Source organism: Rhinolophus ferrumequinum (genome assembly GCF_004115265.2).
Source record: "Rhinolophus ferrumequinum isolate MPI-CBG mRhiFer1 chromosome 5 unlocalized genomic scaffold, mRhiFer1_v1.p scaffold_110_arrow_ctg1, whole genome shotgun sequence".
Classification (NCBI taxonomy): Eukaryota; Metazoa; Chordata; class Mammalia; order Chiroptera; family Rhinolophidae; genus Rhinolophus; species Rhinolophus ferrumequinum.
The window spans coordinates 10038699-10060025 of record NW_022680355.1 but is presented as its reverse complement, the minus strand read 5'-3'; the positions used below and the strand labels follow the sequence as shown (position 1 = coordinate 10060025).

Genomic DNA, 21327 nt, shown 5'->3' with positions numbered 1-21327 from the left:
TATGGTCTAACAGGATTATTTATTAGGGTGACACATAAAATTGCTATTTTTGTAAGTAAAATGCCTGAATATCAGACACTTCATATGGTTCAACAATACAGTCCATCTGAGCTTATAGGAGTTTTATAGGGTCTGAGAGCCAAAACTCAAATTGGTTTCCTGGTTTATCCTCTGTGCCTTTTATTTCCTTGGAGACCTAATGAGGACGGGGGGCTGACCGAGGTATACACACGGGCCTCCCCGACTACCCTGTATGATGCCTGCCATCTGAATCTCACCTCCACATCACCTATCAGAAGTACTGTCATAATAGGAAAAGAGTGCTAGACTAGGGATCAAGAGACTAGATTCCATTCTTGGCTTTCTCATTACCTGGCTGAGAAAAGTTGGATGAGTTGCAACTTCTCTCAGCCTCTTTTCGTTCATTTGCAAAGCAGAGGCTGAATAAAGAACATGTTGTGTTTGATGTCCCTTCCAGTTCTAATATTTTGCAGTTCTTTTCTGTAGGACCTAGAGGGGTGAGGGTTGGGACAACCCAAAAATAAGTACTATATTTACACACATATTGATGTCCTTTATAGGAAGGCTCATCAGCCAACCAAATAGATAATTAAAACTAGAGGAAAAAATTCATCTTATTCACTGAAACTGGTGGTTTAATCAAAATTCTAGACCCCGTATTACTTAATGTTTTACTAAGTCATTTTTTATGTAATTAACAAGAAAAATATACTCTGACTTTTTAAAGGTCTTGTTTCTTTCTTTGTATGAATTGTATGAAAGGTTTTAGGTGATTATGAAGACTAATAATTCGTTCACAAATGTATGGGCTTCAAATAATGAGTCTCTTGAGAATCTGTTAGAAAATGTTTTAAGTGCTTTGGCTCTGTGCTATCCAATTATAACAGTGCTAAATTTAGTCAGATTTTGGTTTGTCCTCATCTGCACAATGATGATAATCTCTAATTTGGACTTTCCAATATAAGCATTGTTATGAAATCGTCTGTAGTCTAAGATTGCTTAGAAAAGGCAAAAATAACCTTAATTCTTGCAAATCTGAACAACAATATGCAGCATAAAAAAAGAGAAAAGGCTCATTGCATAACAACTCAGTTAGAACAGTGACTATCCCCAAAGCCTCTTTCCATGGAGTTACCCAGCCCTAAAATTATTTCTACTTTATTCAAGTATACTTTTTTCAAAAACAGTAACCCCCAGTAAAACTTTCATGAGCAAGTTTTGTATAGGCCACCAAGAACAGAGAAAGTAGGTAAGATATTTAACAAACTAGAAAAGTATAGGTCACATTTACACCATCAAATGATTAGACCTTTTGGCTCTATTAGGTTTACTTAATCACCTTTATCACTTAATACAGAGATCCTCCTTGCAGCAAAAATTTGACCAAAAGTTCTAAACTTCATTTCTGCAAAACGAAGGAAGCCAGTGAGCCCTGGTCCAATAACCAAGTTACTCTTCTTTTTAAGAATACTTTGTGCATGCACACCCATGTACATATGCACATCCTATGTAGCCAGACTTTACAGTCTATTTCCAAGATATCATCTCCCATTCTCTCATCTAAAATAAAAATGCTTTCCAGGTTCAATCAGGAGGTATACTTTAACCTCCTTTCTCCCTTTGTATCTTATGCTCCTTCAAATCTTCATTAACGATTTGGCCCTTTCTGTCTTCAGAGCATGGACAACAACTTATTTAAAACCAAGATACACAGTAAGAACCTGAGAGCTACACATTAATATCTCAAGCAGTTACAGAAAGAATTTATGCTGTGAAAGATGAAATCGACAGCTAAGTAAACATAAAATCAACACGATGAGCTATCCTAGTGTTTCTGTTGGACAGAATTTATTTGGTAAGTCTTCTCTTCTGTTTGTTTGTTTCTTTCTTTCCCCTCTCGGGCATATTAGAATTATCAAGAAAAAGTGCTGTCTTTAAATTCCTTTTAAGTTTCCATTTCTCTCCCCACTACTTCTCCGCATTTGATATCATCGTAGATACAGGCACATCAGATGTATTTCCAATTAGATCCCCATCAATGTAAGGGTCTATAATAATGGCTTTGAACACTTAGCAGCTAACCTTTGTTATATTTTTGAAATGTCCTTCTTTTCTAGAATACTTCTTCCATTTCAGAGGCATTAAAATTCTTCTATAATTTTTGGCCCAGGCTCATTAATATGACCACTTCATTTGAATAAATATGACTCTTATAAGTAAAAATAAACCAAACTTACATAACACCTCAAACTAACATTAAAAAGTATTTTATTGCCTAACTGCAAGCACTGCACAAAGTAATATAAATAAGGACCATCATTCTAAGTCTTCCAAAATCAAGCAGATTCTTTGGAGGCTGCAACAGGACACTCATTTAGGGCATCGTTGTGAGTTTACCCAGTAGAGTCTCACTCCCTACCCCACTGCATATCTGCTGTGCTGTGATGATGGTGATAAGCCCTAGGCTAAATGCCGCCGATACAGCAGTGAGAGAAACAGAAACAGGACCTTCCTCTCATAGAACTAGAGTCTGTGCAGGAGAATGACATTAATCAAATAATTGCACTTTTTAATGTATAATTACAAATTGAGATAGGTGCTGTCAAGAAAGAAAGTGCGGTTCCATGAGAAGTTATTATAAGGAGGTTGACTCAGATTGAGGGTTAAGAAAAGCTTTCCTGAGAAAGGGATACTAAAAATCTAAAGAATCTAAATCTAAAGAATGACTAGATACTATATTAATTAGGCAAAAGAATTCATGGGAGGGGGTGGGGAAATGTAAAGAAGACTGTTTAAAACTGAAGGAAAAGCATGTGAAAAGATCCTATGACAAGAGGCATATTAGTTTCCTATTGCTGCTGTAACATATTACCGCAGCGCAGATTTACTATCTTTCAGTTCTGGAGGTCAGAAGTCTGAAATGACTCTTAAAGAACTAAAATCAAGATGTTTCTTCTAGGGGCTCTAGAGAACAGTCTGTTTCCTTGCCTTGTCCAGTTTCTAGAGGATGCCATATTCCTTGGCTTATGGTCTCCTTTCTCCCTCTTCAAAGCCAACAATAGCCAGTGCAATCTTTGGTTCTCTCTCTTCTGCTTGTCTTTTTCACTTAGAATCCTGAACCCATCCAGATAACCCAGTGTAATCTCCACATCTAGAAGTCTTCAAATTAACCACACCTGCATGTAAGGTAACATATTCACAGGTTCCAGGCATTAGAACTGTGGACATTGTTAGGAGCTATTATTATGCCTGTTGTGGGAGAGATTGTGTTTCCTTTAATAACTGAAAGAAAGTCAGGGTCGCTGAGTGAAGAAAGTGAGGAGAGAAGTGGTATTGAATGAGGCTGGGGAGCTGGGCAAAGACCACACTATACATAACATTACAAACCATGTCAAGAGTTTTGATCTTCATTCTAAGAACACTGGGAAACTATAGAAGGGGTGACAAATTAGGCTTGATAGATCCTTCTGGCTACTGGGTAGAAATATATTTTCAAATAGTAGAAGTTCAGGAAAAAGAGGATGGTGGCAGCAATAACACATATTCAGATGATAAGATTATTATTAAAATTACTGAAGTCATTTCAGATCTTCAACTTTCTAACTGGGAAATTCTATGACTGGTTAAATACCTGCCTGGTAGTTAGTTCTATGGGGAAGATTAAATGTTACGATGCACGACATGCCATTTACACTGGAACAGTCCCAGGCATGAGAAACAGTCTTTGTATTATTATATTGGTTCTATTATTACCATGAATAACTCTATGCTGGTAAATTAGAAGACTTAAGTAATATGGATGATTTTACGTAAAACTAAAAACTGACTATATCTAAATAAATTTTTATTTTAAGGAGGAATATAAAATGTTATTCAAGAAGTAGAAAACTTGAATAGATTAAGAATGCTTATAAACATTGAGTGAGCGAAGAGGGTTCAAAAATGAGATATTAATAATAGAGGGGGCAGGATCCAAATCATGGGCTTTTGAGGCCATTCTAAGGATTTTGGCTTTTACTGTAAAAGCCAAATGTAAAATGTAAAAAAGCCAGAGTAAAATGGGAGAACATCGTGAGAGTTTTGAGAAGAGCAATGCCATGATTTAACTTTGGTGTTAAAATTGGCTGATACTTTCAAAACAGACAGATTGTAGGGGGTAAGCATGGAGGGAGAAGCCAGGAAGAGACTATGAGAATAATCCAGAAAAGATTAATTGTGGTTTAGACCAGGGTGGTAACAGTGATTGTGATAGGGAGTGATTAGATTCTTGCTGTATTTTGAAGGATTTTCTGATGGATGTAATAGAAAGAGAAGATCAAGGATGACGTAACGCTCAGGTTTTTGGCCTCAGTAACTGACAGGGCAGAGTTGTCATCAATGGAGATAGGGAGACTGACTTTGGAGGTGAGGAAGGTCAGTAGCTCAGTTAGGAACATGACAGGGAATTCAAATGGAGTTGTCAAGCAGTTGAATATGAGTTTGGAGCTCAGGTGAAAGGTCTATATTGGATATATAAACTTTGGAAACATTAGAATAGAAATAGTATTTAAAGGTAGATGAGATCACCAAGGCAGAGTAGATTTAGAAGAGCTACAAGGACTGGGTCCTGAGGCACTCAAGTATTAAGAGGTGGGAAAAAAAGGTTAAGAATCAACAAAGAAGGCTGAAATGAAGCAGCTAGTGAGGCAAGGGGAAACCCAGAAAGAATATGGTATCCTGGCAGCCCTGTCTTTTCCTTCTCTAATATCTACTCTTCTCTCAGATCGCAGTCATTTTATTCCCCAATGGTATTTTATTCCCCAGACTTGGTAAGGTGTCTCTTCTAAGTGTCCCCACAGTGTCCTGCTTTTAATACTCTCTTAGCTATTGTGACATTATATCATAATTGCCTGTACTTGTTCATCTCCTTCTCTGAATTATAAACTTCTTGAGACGATAAATCAAGTTTATTTTCTCATAGAATATTTCCTGAAATTAGCATGGTGCTTGACACACCATAACTGCTGAATACAAATTGGTTGACTTGAATGAGTAAAATCCTTACTTATCTTCTGATTACAGACACGTTACTAGTGTGATAAGAAGAGTCTACTGTGATTATCTATGCCACATACATTTATTTTATTATGTTTATTTTTCTATGTAACCATTTGGAATTTTCCAGCATTAACTAGTTGGTGTGTCTCATGGTAGTGATTCAGGTAGAGGAGGAAGAAGAAGGAAATGAATATATATATACCAAGCATATATACCAAGCATGACTTCTGTATGTTAGTTAACTTAGGAATTTATTTAACCCTCATCATAAATTTGGGAAGAAAGGTATAATTAGCTCCATTTTACAAAAGGCAACCAAAGTTTAGAAATGTTAATTACCATCTAAGATTATTCAATAGGTCAGAGCCAGGTATTAAATATATGTAAAATCCTTGCTTATCTATCTCTATATATTATACAGATAGATATATAAAAAAGTATGTATGTATGTGTGTATATATATATATATATATACATATATACACACACACACACACACACACACACACACACACACACAAATTACTGCCTTGGCAAAATAAAATAAATGGCTACTTTTAAAATATAATTATGTTACTTACTGGAAAGTATAGAAGCAGAGACCCAAAAAGGATCGTTTCCAACAAGATAAGTCCCGATGCCCTGATGCTCTAAAAAACAAAATGAAAATGCCATTGTTAGACTTACATTTCTAGGCATGGAAGAATTTATGCTACTGTAACAATGCTTCAACCAGTAGAACAACATTCTTTGGGGAAAAAACAAATGAAAACTGGCTGGTATTTCAGACAGGTGAACTTAACTAAAACACACAAAAAGACTGACTATAAAGGTGATGGAAGAGTTAATGATATTTCCAGTGCCTTCGTGGAATTTCGTTCTCTAAAATTTGAATCAATGAATAGTCTAAGCATCTGAGAACGCTATCTACAGATCCTCTCAGTCTAAGCAATTCACAGACACAGATCTTGCCTGTATTTCTGAAACATCAGCTACAAGTGCATATTGAATTCTATCCCTAAGTCATTTCACAAATACCTGCGTGATGGTTTCGGTGGATTAAACAAATTTATGCACAAGGTCTTGGCATCTCAGTTATACATTTCTCACCAGGTCAAAATATAGTCCCCAGAATTCACTAATAGAGCTCCACTATGTGAATACCAAAAATCATGTTAAATAACAGAGGACTCTTACCTTGTAAACACGCTTAAATTATTCTTAACTCAAAATTCAAAAGAGTAAGTTTCTTATAAACTTATTGTATTTTTCAAATAAATTGCCTGAATTTTCAAAGTTTGCTAAGATATTTTGTTGGACTCAATATACCATTATCTTCCCAAAACAAAATGCTTAGAGCCGTGGCAAGAAATCAAAGACTAAATGATCAATTTTATCTTCTAATAATACATTTTGCTTTGATGAGTTCACATATCAATATAAAGTAAATATAACAATTAAGAATACAAACACAAAACGAGGTCATTCTGGAGTCCCTGTGTGTTGACTAAATGCAACATAAAATATATACACACCATTACACCTGGTGTAAATATTTATCTTAACAGGAAAATAATTTGAAGTAGTAGCAATTAATTTTTCAACTAACATAAAGAAGCTGAAAAGCCAAACCACAAAAGTCCATTACTTAAAAAGAAGTATCAGATAACTGGATAGTCAGAAGAAGAAAATTCTAAAGAACTCAGGTCTTTTATTAATTTAAGAATCTGGGAATGGAGAAACAAGTTTTGTCAGTGAACAGACTTGATTATTCCAGAGACTTCTCACTATTGATCTTTATTTTTAGCTGGCAGGTGCTTTTAGTGAGAAGAAAGTTTTTATCAGCAAGCCTTTAAATAGGTTTTTGCTGGTAGAATTTGCAAGATGGCAAATTACATTCATACATAATTATGAATAATCTATGGTTTATTTTTTAAACTTTCCAAGAAAATAACACTGAGAGTCCAAAATAATATATCAGACTGCTTGTGAACAACCTATATTGTTTGAAAAAAGGGGATATAAAAAGAAACTGCAAGGCTTAATGGAAATAACAAACTTTGGAGTTAACATCATCTCAGTTTGAATATGAAACAACTACTTACAGTTAGGTGACCTTAAACTTCAATGGCCTCATTTGTAAAATGGGTTTCCTAATCTTTACCTTATTAAATCAGACAAGTTTAATAAAATAAGAAGTATACAAAATGGCGAGCATCATGCCAGGTACTTAACTAGTAGGTATGTATTTTTCAAGGTAGAAAACAGCACCCAGATGATACACTTGAAAACCACAGAAGTACAAGTAGCCATCAAAAGTCTTTTAATGCTGGGATACAAAATGACCCTAGAAAGAGCCAAAAGCCTGGGGGGTAGGGAACACAGCAGTTCTTTTTTTAGGGCCATTAGGTTTTTAGCTGTGTTACAACCATCGCTGCCACGTAACAACAGTGGTGATGGTACATGCTCTTAGGTATTCCCAGAGCAAATAACCTGTCTCTTTTTCATTTGGAAATGTTGAGAAATCTTCTTAACACTTCATTGCCGTGCTCCTAGTGGAGTACAGGAACCCATAATTTCAAATTATAAATTGGAACTCCACTAAGTGATTCAATAATCAAAAGTAAGGCCTGTTCAAAATGTACACTTTTCATTTCAGAATATTCTCGGGCAGAGCTGGTTTTATGGCCTCACAGAATGAGCAGGTACCTAATAGGTGAGACTTTAGGGACAAAGAAAAAACCTCACGCTCCCTGAAATATTTCTCCATTTTTTAAATTGGTACTGGAAATTCTTTTAACTAAAACAAAGCCTTTTATTTTGTACTTGGTGCCAAGGATTAATTTACAAGTCTTGTAAGTAATACATGGACTTAAGTTCAAAGTGAAAAACAGGAATCTTTTCCTTAGAGTCCAAGCGATACGATAAGGAAGGAGAGAGGAGGTGCTAAGTGTGTAAGCGAAAGAGGAAGGATTGAAAACTGAAGATGGATGAGGGGGATAATGAGCAAAATAATGGAAGCGCCTCCTTCAGAATTTGGCCTGAGACAGAAATGGAGGTATGGAAGTCTTTTTAACCAGAGTTGCTAACTGGGAAACTCTTGCAAAACTTCCTTAAAAGATGATCAACAATATACAGTATGATTCTATTTATATAAAACACATATACACAAATCAACACCATACATTTTCTCTAAGCATACATAAATATATCAAATACGAGTCTAGAGGGTACACCAAGCTGATAACAATGTTTTCTTCTAAAGAAGTGAATAGATATGGAAATATTCTGGATATATTTTAATTTCTTTGGAGCTGTAATCATACATTGCTGTATAATACACATTTTAATAATTAAATAAAATTAAAAACATCATCCAAAATGTGTCAATTCAACTATTAGAAAATTCAACATTAGGTATCATAATATGCACAGAAGTCTAAACAAAGCCTTTCCTAACTAATATGTACTTATAAGTTTTTATTCGGTACCAGCTGCATTATTAAATTATCCAACATTACATTTGTGATTACTTGTATGTGAATATCAAACTGGGGGAGTTATAATGGAGCCTAACTCTCTGGTTTAGAATCCATAATGGCTAATAAATATAATTCCAGAGTTTACAATACAGATGAGCAGATTCCATCTCCATTCTGGAAACTTTCCCCATTTCTCAAACTTTCAGAACTGTCTTATGAAGGTTTATAACAGTCAGACATCAAAACTGTGAACCAAAGAAAAGGGTTAATCTTATTAGACCAATTTTATGAAATTGTGTCAACGTCAATTTCTAAATTCTATAATCTTTGGATGCAAAGTACAGAGGCATACAATGAAGCACAGCTGTCACAAGAAGATTTGCTCAGGATGTAAGCACCCAGAGGAAGTTAAGTCACTGGAAGGAATAAGATGATGAGAATGCTGAAGCCTGATATATTTTTTTAATAATTAAAATGGTTTGTCATTATTTTCTTGATTCTACAGGGACTAAGGACTTCATTCTTTTTTTAAACATTTTTCACCACTGGGGAAATTAATATGCTGTATATCTTGCTAAAACAGTGTACTTGTTTGGGACTGTAGTCAATTTCTTCAGCTTTGTAGCAATTAAAATTTATTTCTATTATAAAAGGAATCTCTGAGTATGAAAATATTTTTATAGAGCTGAACCTTAAAATGTATGATGAAAACATACAAGAGAAAGAGGACACGATTCTGAAATGAATGAACTAGCATCCATTTGGATGATTAACCAAGACTCCATAAAGCTATATCATTTACAAAAACAATTAGCCATGCTAGCATGAGCTGCACTTTTTCTTTTAATTCTATTTCTATAGAGAAATCCATGGACAGAAAAATTACAAATGAAACCTGACAAACACCTGATGAAATAATTACATAATAATAAATTGCAAGTAAGATGGAAAAGGCCGCCTTGAAGAGAATCCTAGCATTAAGAAGCATGAGGAGATTACTTTTCAATAATTCTACTTATAATTATATAAATAGATGAGTACAGACTACATCCAGTTTGACAGATTACATGCAATTCGTTTGTCTCAAGAAAATCTGTGATTAAATGCCAAAAAAAAAACAAAACACAATCAGATATAGAAAATTTTTTCAAGGAACAATTCCCCAAAATGTGGTTAATTAAAACCAGTATCCGTTTTTCAGAAGAATTCTCAGCAATAAAAAAGGTACAAAAAAGCAGAGGAATAGGGGCTGGGCAGAGAGTCCCAAAGGGAAATATAAATAATTAAGAGAATTATTAACTCATGGAATGAAACACATAGGCTTTATATCCAGGTGGTTCGAAATCTCAGCATTGGCAGTTTAGTGGCTGTGCGACCTTGGGCAAGTTGCTTAACCTTTTGAGCTTCAGTTGTCATCATTTATAAAATGGGTGTAACGATGTCCACCTTGCAGTTGTGTTGTAAAGATTAGCAATAATGCTGCTTGGCAAAGAGCAGAAACTCAGTCAATGGTAGTTGATCATCAGTCTTTCAAGGACAGACAGAGGATCTGTCTACTCTCTCTCAGCTGATGAGTGGCAGCATAACGTCCGGTCACCCACAGCGGCGGACTCCCACGTCAGTGCGATTTCCGCCGTACGTCCAATCTGACCCTCAGCTGTTAATCTTACCAAATTAAATGGAACAGAACTATATGCTACAGTATAATAACAAAAACATATAGCACTACTACAGTATTTAAAAATAAACTACAAGTAAGGGATTTGGTTCACATGTTATAAAGAACTGTAATAGTCAATTTAAAATTCCAGACAGTTTTATGTAAAACATTACCAGAAACTCGCACATTGCCTTAACTAGGAATTCTTTCTAATTTCCAAGACTTTACAAGAAAGCCCATTTTTCGTGATAGGATAATTTGTAGTGGACCTGTTTTAAGACCATTTGGAAAAATAAGTTTATCCAAAAATAAAGTCCAGAATAACATATTACATAGTTTCATACTTTTAAAAACCGGTACACTAACTAAAGAGAAAAATTAATGCTATTCTATACATGTGAAATTAGTAATAATGTTAGTCATTATTAACATGATTTACCATTTCTTGCTGGACAGAAATTTATCATGACTGCTTTTGCAGGATTTAGTGAGACGCTTGCCAATTCACTTTGCTTTGTCTCAGATAACGCCAACATTTAAAGGTGTTTCCCCTAGTGTCTGTCTTTCAAAAGTTCAGTGACTGAGTTTATGGCTCCAAGTTAATGACTCTCACTGCAGCTGCAGAGGCAGAATAATTTAGATGCATAGGAGGGAAATGTTTGGACAACCTTTACTTAGCCAAACTTATCCTTTGTGCTTATGTCCAAAACAATTTAATACCAAAGCACTTCCTATCAGACTTTTTCCCATCTGTCAGCCCTTTCCCCTGCTAAGATGCTACTAGAATGCATTCCCAAAATATGGATGATCATGTCCTTATTTGTCCTCATTTTCCCCTGGCTTCTTTGCAAAAATATGCAAAAATAGCTGCTACTTCTCTGTAATTTATTTGAAACCTTCAATTCCTTTTTACTTTCAATACTACTAAATAGAGTAACTCATATTTCACTTAATGGAGATAAATGCTTTAAGTGTCAAAAAAGCATACAGAAGTGAACGGCACATACCAAGATATTACAAAAAGACTCTTGCCTTAAGAAGAAATATTGTATATACTTAAATAAAGTGGCATGAAATTACTAAAACAAAATACGTCATTTGCTTAGACTTCTTTTATTGATTAAAGGCTGTTAAGATTAATTGATATATTTTTCAAATAAAAATAAGGTCACTGAAAGAACAATGAATTCCTTCTCATGAAAAAATGCTAATGAAATGATAATAATTAAAATATAATATGTTAAGTATTACAGAGCCAGTTTTCATGCCACACTTTCTGTCACCTCATCCAGGCCTGCCCTCCTCAAGTATGGCACATATTTCAAAGGAATTCCCTTAGTCTTCCTAATCCCAACTTCTAATTTCTTCTATGCCTGAATCTTATCTACCAGGTATACACAAAATGGATACAATAAACGCCAAATAGAGTGTCAGTGATTAATATTAATTTAATAGTTGCTCCTCCGGGTAGAATTTTGAAGACAACAGTTAAAGTCTAAAGGCAAAGCTCTTGAACTCTAAAGGTTGAGAGAGTGAGGTTGTCAGCACAGTGGGTCTTCTGGTACCCCCAAATATCATTGTCTATGAGTGTTTCCTCTGAGACTGTTCCTGTCTGGAAGCCAACCAAGGTACCTGCATTCACTCAGACACTGGGCTGCAGATGTGCCTTTTAGAATGAAAGCAATCCCATCATCCTCATCTTCTGTTGAAGACTTTTTAAGGAAGCAATTCATATTTCAAAACAGTCTTTCCTTTCCAGTTGTGCATTTAAATTCCACCAAGGATAATGCTATGTAACTACAACCACCACATGTCTGTAACCCACTTAGCCTTTGTTGGGGGCAGACTAAGCCAGTAGCTTCGCATCCCTTTATTCGTTTCTTTCTTTGAAGCAGAAGTTTCTACAATAAGGAAGTGCCTTTGAAATCTCCCTCTTATTATGTGACAGGTTTCATGACATGCTGCGGAGGTGTGTTTTCATTGTCCAGAACAGCAGCTCCCTTCCACCTCAACAAATAAACTCCATTCACTATGGTTGTCTCTTTGTTTCTTTTTTGGCTATATCTTTAAGACCATGAAAGAGATATAAATGCATAAATTCTGGGAATAAACAAGCGAACTTGCAGGAAAGGGTTGACAAACCAGAATCACTGTACTGGGTAAAACGGGGACCTAGAAGTATATCTGGCATTGCTAGCTTGCTCAATCTGGCATTTTCCCCAATCAAAGACACCTCCTGACTTTAACAAAACATTGATAATAAAAGTGATAATAAGTAAAAACGACAATGATAACAATAATAATATCAGTCATTATTCTAGGCACTTTATATTAAAACCCTCAAAATCAATTTAATCCTCACAACAAATATAGGTACTCTTATGATCTGCACTTTATAAATGATGAGCCTGAGGTTAAGAGGCGTTAAAAACTTGCCCAAGGAAACGAACAGAACTGACATTACACAGTGGTGTCACTCCATGTTGCCTCTATCACTTTCAAAATCCAACTCTGTAAAGTTGTCATTTAAAACAGCATCTGGATAATGGCTCCTGTAGCAACCTTTACTAACCTCCCACTGAAATATAAAGTCACATGTGAAATAGAATATCACAACCCTGCTGTGATCAGGGAATTCAAAGCAGAAATACAAATAGAAATAAAAATGTGAGAAAGTATTATTTATTCTCATGAATAACTGGGAAATAAATGAAAATTGTATTATTTCAGTTATAATCCATTAGATTGAAAAAGTTAAAAAGATTGATACTATCAAGCCGTGGTTAGAATGTTGGAAAATGGACACTTTCATAGTGATAGAAATACAAATAGATGGAGCCTGTGAGTGACCAGTTTTGAAGTGTTTATTAAATTTTAAGTGTCCACACTTGATTATACCAACTCCACTTCTAGGGGGTTTATCCTTAAGGATAACTTGTATGTCTGCACAAAAATATATGCACAAGGATGTTTACCAAAGCATTATTGGTACAATACCTGGTCAAGAAGCTGAAAGAATCAGAATGTCCATCAATAGCTGAGAATGAAAACTGTGGCCCATCCACATGATGTGGTACTATGAAGCTATTTAAAAAATGAGAAAGCAATATATGTACAGGCAGGGAAAGAGCGCCAAGGACTTTATAGAAAAAAACTTTAAAATAAAAACACTTTATTAGTGAAAGGCATGATATGAGTGTATATATATGTATCAAACCCTTGATAGTACATATTTTCTGGGAGGAGAAGTGGGATGAAATGGGGGAGGCTTTTATGTATTGCTTTATATTTTCTTTAGTGTTAATTTTGTACAATCATGTAGGCATTTATTACTTAAGTAATAATCAGCTAAAAATCCTGAATGCCAACAAAGGGAAAGAAGAAGGAAGAAAAGGAGGGATGAAGGGAGGGAGACAGGCAGGTACTTAGAGTAGGTAAAAAACAAAAACAAAATACAACTAAACTAGAGTCTATTTATAAGAGACTAAACTATTAGTTTCAAGAAGAGAAGTTTCCGAAAATCATCTCTAGAGTCTGGCATGTAGTAACCATCTACATTTATGAGGGGAAAGGTAAGATAACAGAAGGTTAAAAGGAAGGGAAGATAGAACAAGTAAAGTCCAGAGGAAAAAGGAATAAACAGGAATTATCATGTAAAGAAAAATAAAAGAATCAAAATGCTAATATCTGTGGAGGTGAAATGTTAGGTAAAAAAGCATGAGAAAGGGAAAAAAAGGCCATTAAATATCTATCCAAGTTATTTTCTTGGAAGTTATGACAGTCAAAAACCTGGCGAGAGCCATGTATCTCATGGCCCATGCTTCCTCGCGGTCCCACCTGGTACTCCGTTCCCTATTGCTCACTAGGCTTCAGCCAACCCGGCCACTTCCCATTTCCACCAATGCAGTTGCTCCCTGCTTCGTGGCTGTCAGAGCTCACCCTGTTCCCTTGCCCTTGCCTATTTCCACTTCCCACCCTTACCCTCACCTGGCTCACTTCAACTCATTCCTCAGGTCTTAGCCCCACTGACTTTTCACACATTCCAGATTTTTTTGAATGCTTCTCTGTATCAGGCAAGGAGTTTCCGAGAAGACTGTTCTGAACTACCCAAACTGGGTGAGGTTTCCCACGTTTAATGCCCATTGCCATGAGTGGCACACTTACAACTGAAATTAATGTTGAAAGCAACATCCATAAGGATCACTCCCTAACAGAAAGAACATCCACCACCAAGGAACTGGCAAGTCTTAGTATCGAGGCGGGTCCTCTTCTTAAAACCAGGCACGTGATAAGGACACCGGATAGTAACACTGGAATTTTATATTACTCTGGAATTTCTATTAAACACAAAGAGATGAAAAAAAGAAATGAGCCAGGAAATGAGACTTTATGATTTGGCAGGAAGTTGTCCAAAAAAAATAATCTGAATCAGTCACAAGGTTTCGTTATAAGAATGCTTCATGCACAGTATTATTCATATTTGGGAAAAACCAGGAACAATCCACATCCCAAAAAATAGACAAATGCTTAAATTAATTATACTATATTATATAGTGTAATAATATGATGTCATACAATTCAAGGTTTTGAGAGTACATTTAATGATAAAGGAGTATATAATTATAATTTGATATATGGTGAAACATTTTATACTCAATATTTTTAAACACCAAATTGTAGACTTAGGTTATTTTTACATTATTACCTAAAATTTTCAGTATTTTCTAAATTCTGTAAAGTATACGTACTGGTACTGCTTTTACAATATATAACAGTTTAAAACTCTAATCTCACAAAAGGTTTGAAAAGATTGAAATCATAAAGTGATACCTTCTAGAACTGTTAAAATTAAAGAGACTGACATTACCAAATGTGGAGATTATTTAGAGCAAGTAAAATTTCCATACATTGTTAATGGGAATATAAAGTGGGAATTAAAAACTGTACAAACACTTTAGAAAATGGTTTGGCAGCCTCTTATAAAGTTAAAAATACATCCGTCCTGTGACCAAGCAATTCTACTTGCGGGTATTTATCTAAAATAAAGAAAAACATTTGATCACAAAAAGACTTGTAAAAGAATGTTCACAGAAACTTTATTTCTCATTTACCAAAAAGGAGAATAATCTAAATATTCATCCAACAGGAAAATGGAGAAACCAATTATCTAGAATTCATACAGTGAAATACCACTCAGAAATAGGAGAAAAGTTCTGATCCACGGGACCAAGATGAATTGAAAAGCTGTATACGAAGGTCTGACAATTAAGTTCGTGAACTTTATTGCAATGATGTTGCTAACATTTTTTTGATATCAGAGGATTATGCATTATGACTTTCTACCAACTGGACAAACAGTTGTCCAAGTTTACTATTTGGAAGTGCTGAAAAGGCTGCGTGAAAAAGTCAGACGACCTGAACTTTTCGCCAACAATTCATGGCTCTTGCATCACGACAATGCACCAGCTCACACAGCACTCTCTGTGAGGGAGTTTTTAGCCAGCAAACAAATAACTGCATTGGAACATCCTCCCTACTCACCTGATCTGGCCTCCAATGACTTCTTTCCTTACCCAAAGATAAAAGAAATATTGAAAGGAAGACATTCTGATGACATTCAGGACATCAAGGGTAATACGACAACATCTCTGATGGCCATTCCAGAAAAAGAGTTTCAAAATTGCTTTGAAGGGTGGATTAGGCACTGGCGTCAGTGCATAGCTTCCCATGGGGAGTACTTTGAAGGTGATATCCAGTGATATTCAGCAATGTAGTATGTACCACTTTTTCTAGGGTGAGTTTGTGAACTTAATTGTCCGACTTCGTATACTAAAGAAGCCAGACCAAAGAGAATACATTACATGACACCATTTATGTGAAGTTCTAGAACAGGCAAAACTAATCTACAGTGATAGAAATCTGAACAGTGGTCATCTCTGGTTAGAGACGGCAAGAGGTGTGGGAATTGACTGTGAAGGGCCTGAGAGAACTTTCTGGAGACAATGGAAACTTTGACATCTTCAGAGGGGTATGGATTATATGGTTATATGCTTTTGTCAAACTCACTGCACCTTACAATTAAGATCAATTCATTTCACTGTATGTAAATTATACCTTCATAAAAAATAAAGGATTTGAAAATCACACTAAGGTGGTTAAAGACAAAAATCAATAGGCCATTTATTATTCATCAAACATCATAATGTTGGCACCACCAATTTGGAAGACTTACCACACAAGGGGTACACTAGCAAAGAAACCTATGTTACATAATTTTCTGGTATTTCTACAATTTGTATTCAATTTGCATATTCTATTAGCTTACATTTAGGCCAATGACATTTCCATACTTCTCATTCATTTACATTTATCTGATCACTTTGCAAAGATGGAAGAAAGTCCTACAACAAAGGGAAGAAATTAAGAGACAGACGTTCAGAGTCGTCTACTTGTACTCCATGAAAGATACGTAGGGTGGTAATTAATATATAAGCTCTGAAGTCTTTATGACCTGAGTTTTGCATACTGGCTCTGCCACTTACTGACTCTGTGCCTTTGGTCAAACTCTATTATATTAGTATTGATTTTAGTTTATTTTAAAAGCTATCAAAAATTCAAGTTAAATCCAATTCTTCAAAGAAAACACTACTTACAGGAAAATGTACTTTAACTATATAAAAGAAATATGCCTGTTCATTTCTCAGTGTACATAAAAATTATTTTGAAAATAGTGTCTAGAAATCTATTGTTAAATTCTGATTCTGTTCTCTTAGGTATAAACTATTTAGCCATCCAATGAGTTCTTAAATTCAATTCTGATATGAGTGAGTTTTTGTTACCATATTTCAATTGTATTTAAATTTAAAATAACATTTTTTATGACTTTTCACCTGGTAAGTAATTTTTCTTTCTGACCTCAGCTAATGCCTTTTTCCAAAAGGGTACCAGAAGTACAAGTAAAGCAACAAAAACCCCATTTCCATTATTAAAACTGACAGAAGATTTTGTTGGATTTTCTTCCCTATCTTATCTACCACTTTAAAATATCACCACAATTACAAAAAAAAAAAGAAAGAAAGAAAGAAAAAAACAATTGCTGATTTGTCTTATGGCTAATATAGAAAAAAAATTGTATCCATTTGCTGGTGAACATTCAAATCAATCTATAAAAGAATCTGTTGGTGCTACCTAGTTGTTACAATTGGTTTTTGCAGACACATTTTTAGGGTAACCCAATATAACAAGAAAATAAGTTACAATATAGACAACAGCATTGTATTATAATCATCAGACTTGTTAAGAGACTAGAACTTAATTATACCAACCACTAAAAAGAAATAATAATTAATATAATATGATAGAGGTGCTGATTACCACTACAATTGCAATATATTGTTACATATTTAAATATATAAATGTATCAAATTAACATATTCTAGACCTTAAATATAGACAATGTTATATGTCAAATATATTTCAATAAAAAAGTCTAGAAGTTGATGTCAATAATTAAATAGGATCTTTTTGGTTCATGTAATTAAAATGACCACTAATTACATGTCCAGCTATTAACACGAATGGTCCCTTTGCCAGATAAAATATTAAAAGTTCTGAAATAATATCTATGAAAATCCATGGACAAAGTATGCTCTCAAGAGAATAAAGACCGTCATTAAAACAGAAGGATCCCATTAATGCTAAATCAGTTCAAAAACTGTCTACACTATATTCCAACTCTCCTATTTTTCAATCATTCCTGTTGGAAGAAAAGAATCTCTCCACATATTTCTGTGGTCTGAAAGCACATATTGTGAAGGCTATTCTCAAAGACTTGCAAAATTTACAAAGATTTTGTGACTTCCTGACTCACAGAGAGCTGTGCATAGATAAAAGTTATTTTAAGGCATTTCAACACTAGTTCTGACATCAGCAGAATAAATAAGTCATTCCAAATGAATATGAAGGTAATTTGATTACTTTCTCCTCCTAAATCTTAAAATACAAATCCTTCAGGTGATTTGAGTTTTGGATAAAGATTTAGAACAAGGGTTTTCTTATCTAAATCTTTCCTTGGTGATATATAATAGGAGTCTGCGTCTCTCCTTCATACCCTTTCTCTGGGGTTACCTCTTTCATTCTCATTGTACCAGTTACCACTCCCTTGTGGTAACTCAAAATCTATCTCTAGTTCTGACCTCTTTTCTGAGCACCAGTCCTGGCTACTCCAACTAGAGTTTCACGGAAGACTTAATTGCATCATGTCCAAAACCAAACTTGTCTTTGTCCATTCAAACCTGTCCCTTCGAAATCCCCTCTTTGTTAGTGGCTTCCCAACACATGCAGAAAATCAAATAAGAAACCTGAGATTCATGCTAGACTCCTCTCTCTCTCAACACCATTGCCAATATCATATCATTTTTTTACTTCCTAATTGTCTTCAGAAATCATTCCTTTCCCCCACCCATAGTGTCACTTCTTGAATCATGTTCTTCATTTCTCCTGGACATTATTATAATAGACCTGGTCTCTATATCTCCAGTCCCACACATTCTAGATTACCTCCCACATTCATCCAGAGATATTTCTGTAAAACACAAATGGAACCACACCATTTTCTTACTTCAATCCTTGTGATGGTTGCTATATATAAATCCAAATATCTCATTTCAGCATTAAAAGTTTGTTCAAGCCTCTTCCAACCCTTTTAGCTTCATCTCCAACACTCCATAAACCATATACTATGTCCCATGATGCTCTTTTTAATCCCAAGAACTTTGCAGATTTTGTTTTTTGCCTAAAAATTCCAACTCATCTTTCAAAATTCAAATATTGCTCTTTTCTGGAAAGATGACCCTGATATCTCCATTTAGAATCAAGTGTTATTCCCTCTGTATACTGACTCCTATCTTATTGTGTTTTTGTTTACCTTCTTTACCAGCCACTTGGAGCTGCTAGAAAACACCCCACAGAAGACATTACTCCTGCCACATTTTTTAAAATATTTTTTAAATATTTTTATTTTTTTAATTAAAGTTTATTGGGGTGACAATAGTTAGTAAAGTTACATAGATTTCAGGTGTACAATTCTGTAATACATCATCTATATATCACATTGTATGCTCACCACCCGGAGTCATTTCTCCTTCCGTCACCATATTTTTGATCCCTTTACCCATCCCTCTTCCCCCTTAGTTTCTGGTCCTATTATATTTAAGAAAGGCTTTGTATTCCATCTCCATTTCAAGCTTAAACATTAGCTATGTTGTAGGTATAGTTTTCCCCCAAATAGTAATACCAAGTTGCCACATAGCTACATCAAGAATGTCCATGATTTTTAGGATGCTTATTTAGATGTAGAGAAGTTGAGTCTCCTCTTCAAGAAGCTTAACAAGCGGGAGATTCCAGTAGTGGACCAGAAGCATATATCCTATGACTAATTTTCTCCAGTGAATTCTACCTCGAGATTACGCTGATTTGAAATTTGATAATATTATGGATGGAGTTCAAAAATATCCTTCTGAACAAAAAAGAATGAACTTTGGAGATTAGAATTAAATAGTGGCTTTGTTTCCCATGTTTGGTGGTGTGATTTTTTTTTTCCAATAGTGACATTATTCTCCTTAATGTTTAATGTTTTGGTTAATTCCCCCCCTATTCTTTCATTCAACAGACACACACACACACACACACACGCACACACACGCACACTTCCTGCTCTCCCGGAGTATTCAGTTTTTGAGGAAAGATACATGACAGACTAAAGTAGAGGTCATTGCTCTAAAGCTCTGCTTGTCAATAGATGTAACTTTGACTCCCCCTCAGGGTATATTTGACAATGTGTGGGCACATTTTTTAATTGTCAGGACTTGCATCTAGTGGGTAAAAAGTCAGGGATACTACTTATAATGCACAGGACAGCCCCCTACAACAAAGAATTATCTGATCCAGAATGTAAATAGTACATTCTGGTTGAGGATACCTGTTCTATAGGAAAACTATTCAGAACTGCAATAGGACATAGGAAAGAAATCCAACCAGGAATGAGAGCTTGGGAGAGGCTTTACTGAGAGTGATGGATAAGTTGAGGTCTGAGAAACTGGAAGGAGAAAAAGAAGCTGCGTAGGTGGGGTGGTGATGGAGAGGAAAGTAATAGTGTTCCCAATAAAGGAATCTCAGATATTAAGTCCCTGAGGTGCAAGTCTCATCAAGTGACAGAAGAGTATGGCTGAAGTGCCAAAGGAAGGGGAGAGAAGTCAGCGTTGAAGCTGTAAAGATAGACAATGCCAATCACACTGGTATTTATAAGTATGGTTTAGGATTTTGGTCTCTATCTTAGAGCACTGAACGGACACCAAAAGATTGTTGAAGCAAGGGACTGGTTTTAAGATGATAAAGCTGAATTTAGAAAAGATCTCTCTGGCTACAGGGTAGAGAAGATACTGAAACAGAACTCAAATAAATGCAGAAGGATACCAGAAAAATCCAGGGAAGAGATGATGGAATCTTGGACTAGGATGGTGGCAGTAAAGATTTTAAAAAGTGAGGTCCCTTCGAGGGTGCAAACTTGGCAGGAATGTGTGACAGACTGGCTATGGAGAGTAAGAGAAAAACAAGGGTCAAAGGTGATACAGTGGTTCTAACTTACCCTCCCATGGAGGGTGGTGGCATTCCTGAGGCAGGAAAGAATGAAAGAGGATTAGTTTTGGCAGATCCAGAAGTTGGTTTTAAACATGCTCATATATTGAGACACAAACAGAAATATCAATTAGGCAGTTGGGACTATGGGTCCAGAGAGCAGAGGAAATGTCTGAGATTGTTTAGGCAGAGGTATAATAGGAGAAGAGAAGGTCTAGGGTTCAATGGAACGCCAGCTGCCTCTGTTATTTATATGTGACTCTCATCTGCTGTCTGTTTATATCACATCTGTCTTATGTAGTCATGTCTCACAGCTTATTTATCTCACTGGTGAGCCACCACTGTTTGCCTTCTGCATTGTTGGTTCATTTGTTGTTGTGCCTAACTGCTCATTTACTTTCAGGCAAGCATTTCTCTGTTTGCTTGTTTTGACGGGGAAAAAAACACCCGAAACTTCCTTTCTAGTTGGTGTAGCTTTTATTGTCTCTATTA

General features: G+C 35.4%; 1 protein-coding gene across 1 annotated transcript in view; it reads right to left on the bottom strand.

Moving 5' to 3' along the window:
- GPR158 (G protein-coupled receptor 158) overlaps positions 1 to 21327 on the bottom strand; it is a 394094-nt gene that overhangs the window by 109381 nt on the left and 263386 nt on the right. The window contains exon 5 of the mRNA XM_033100781.1: positions 5640 to 5708. Within this exon, the coding sequence (XP_032956672.1) occupies positions 5640 to 5708 (69 nt within the window). The remainder of the gene's footprint in view (positions 1 to 5639; positions 5709 to 21327) is intronic.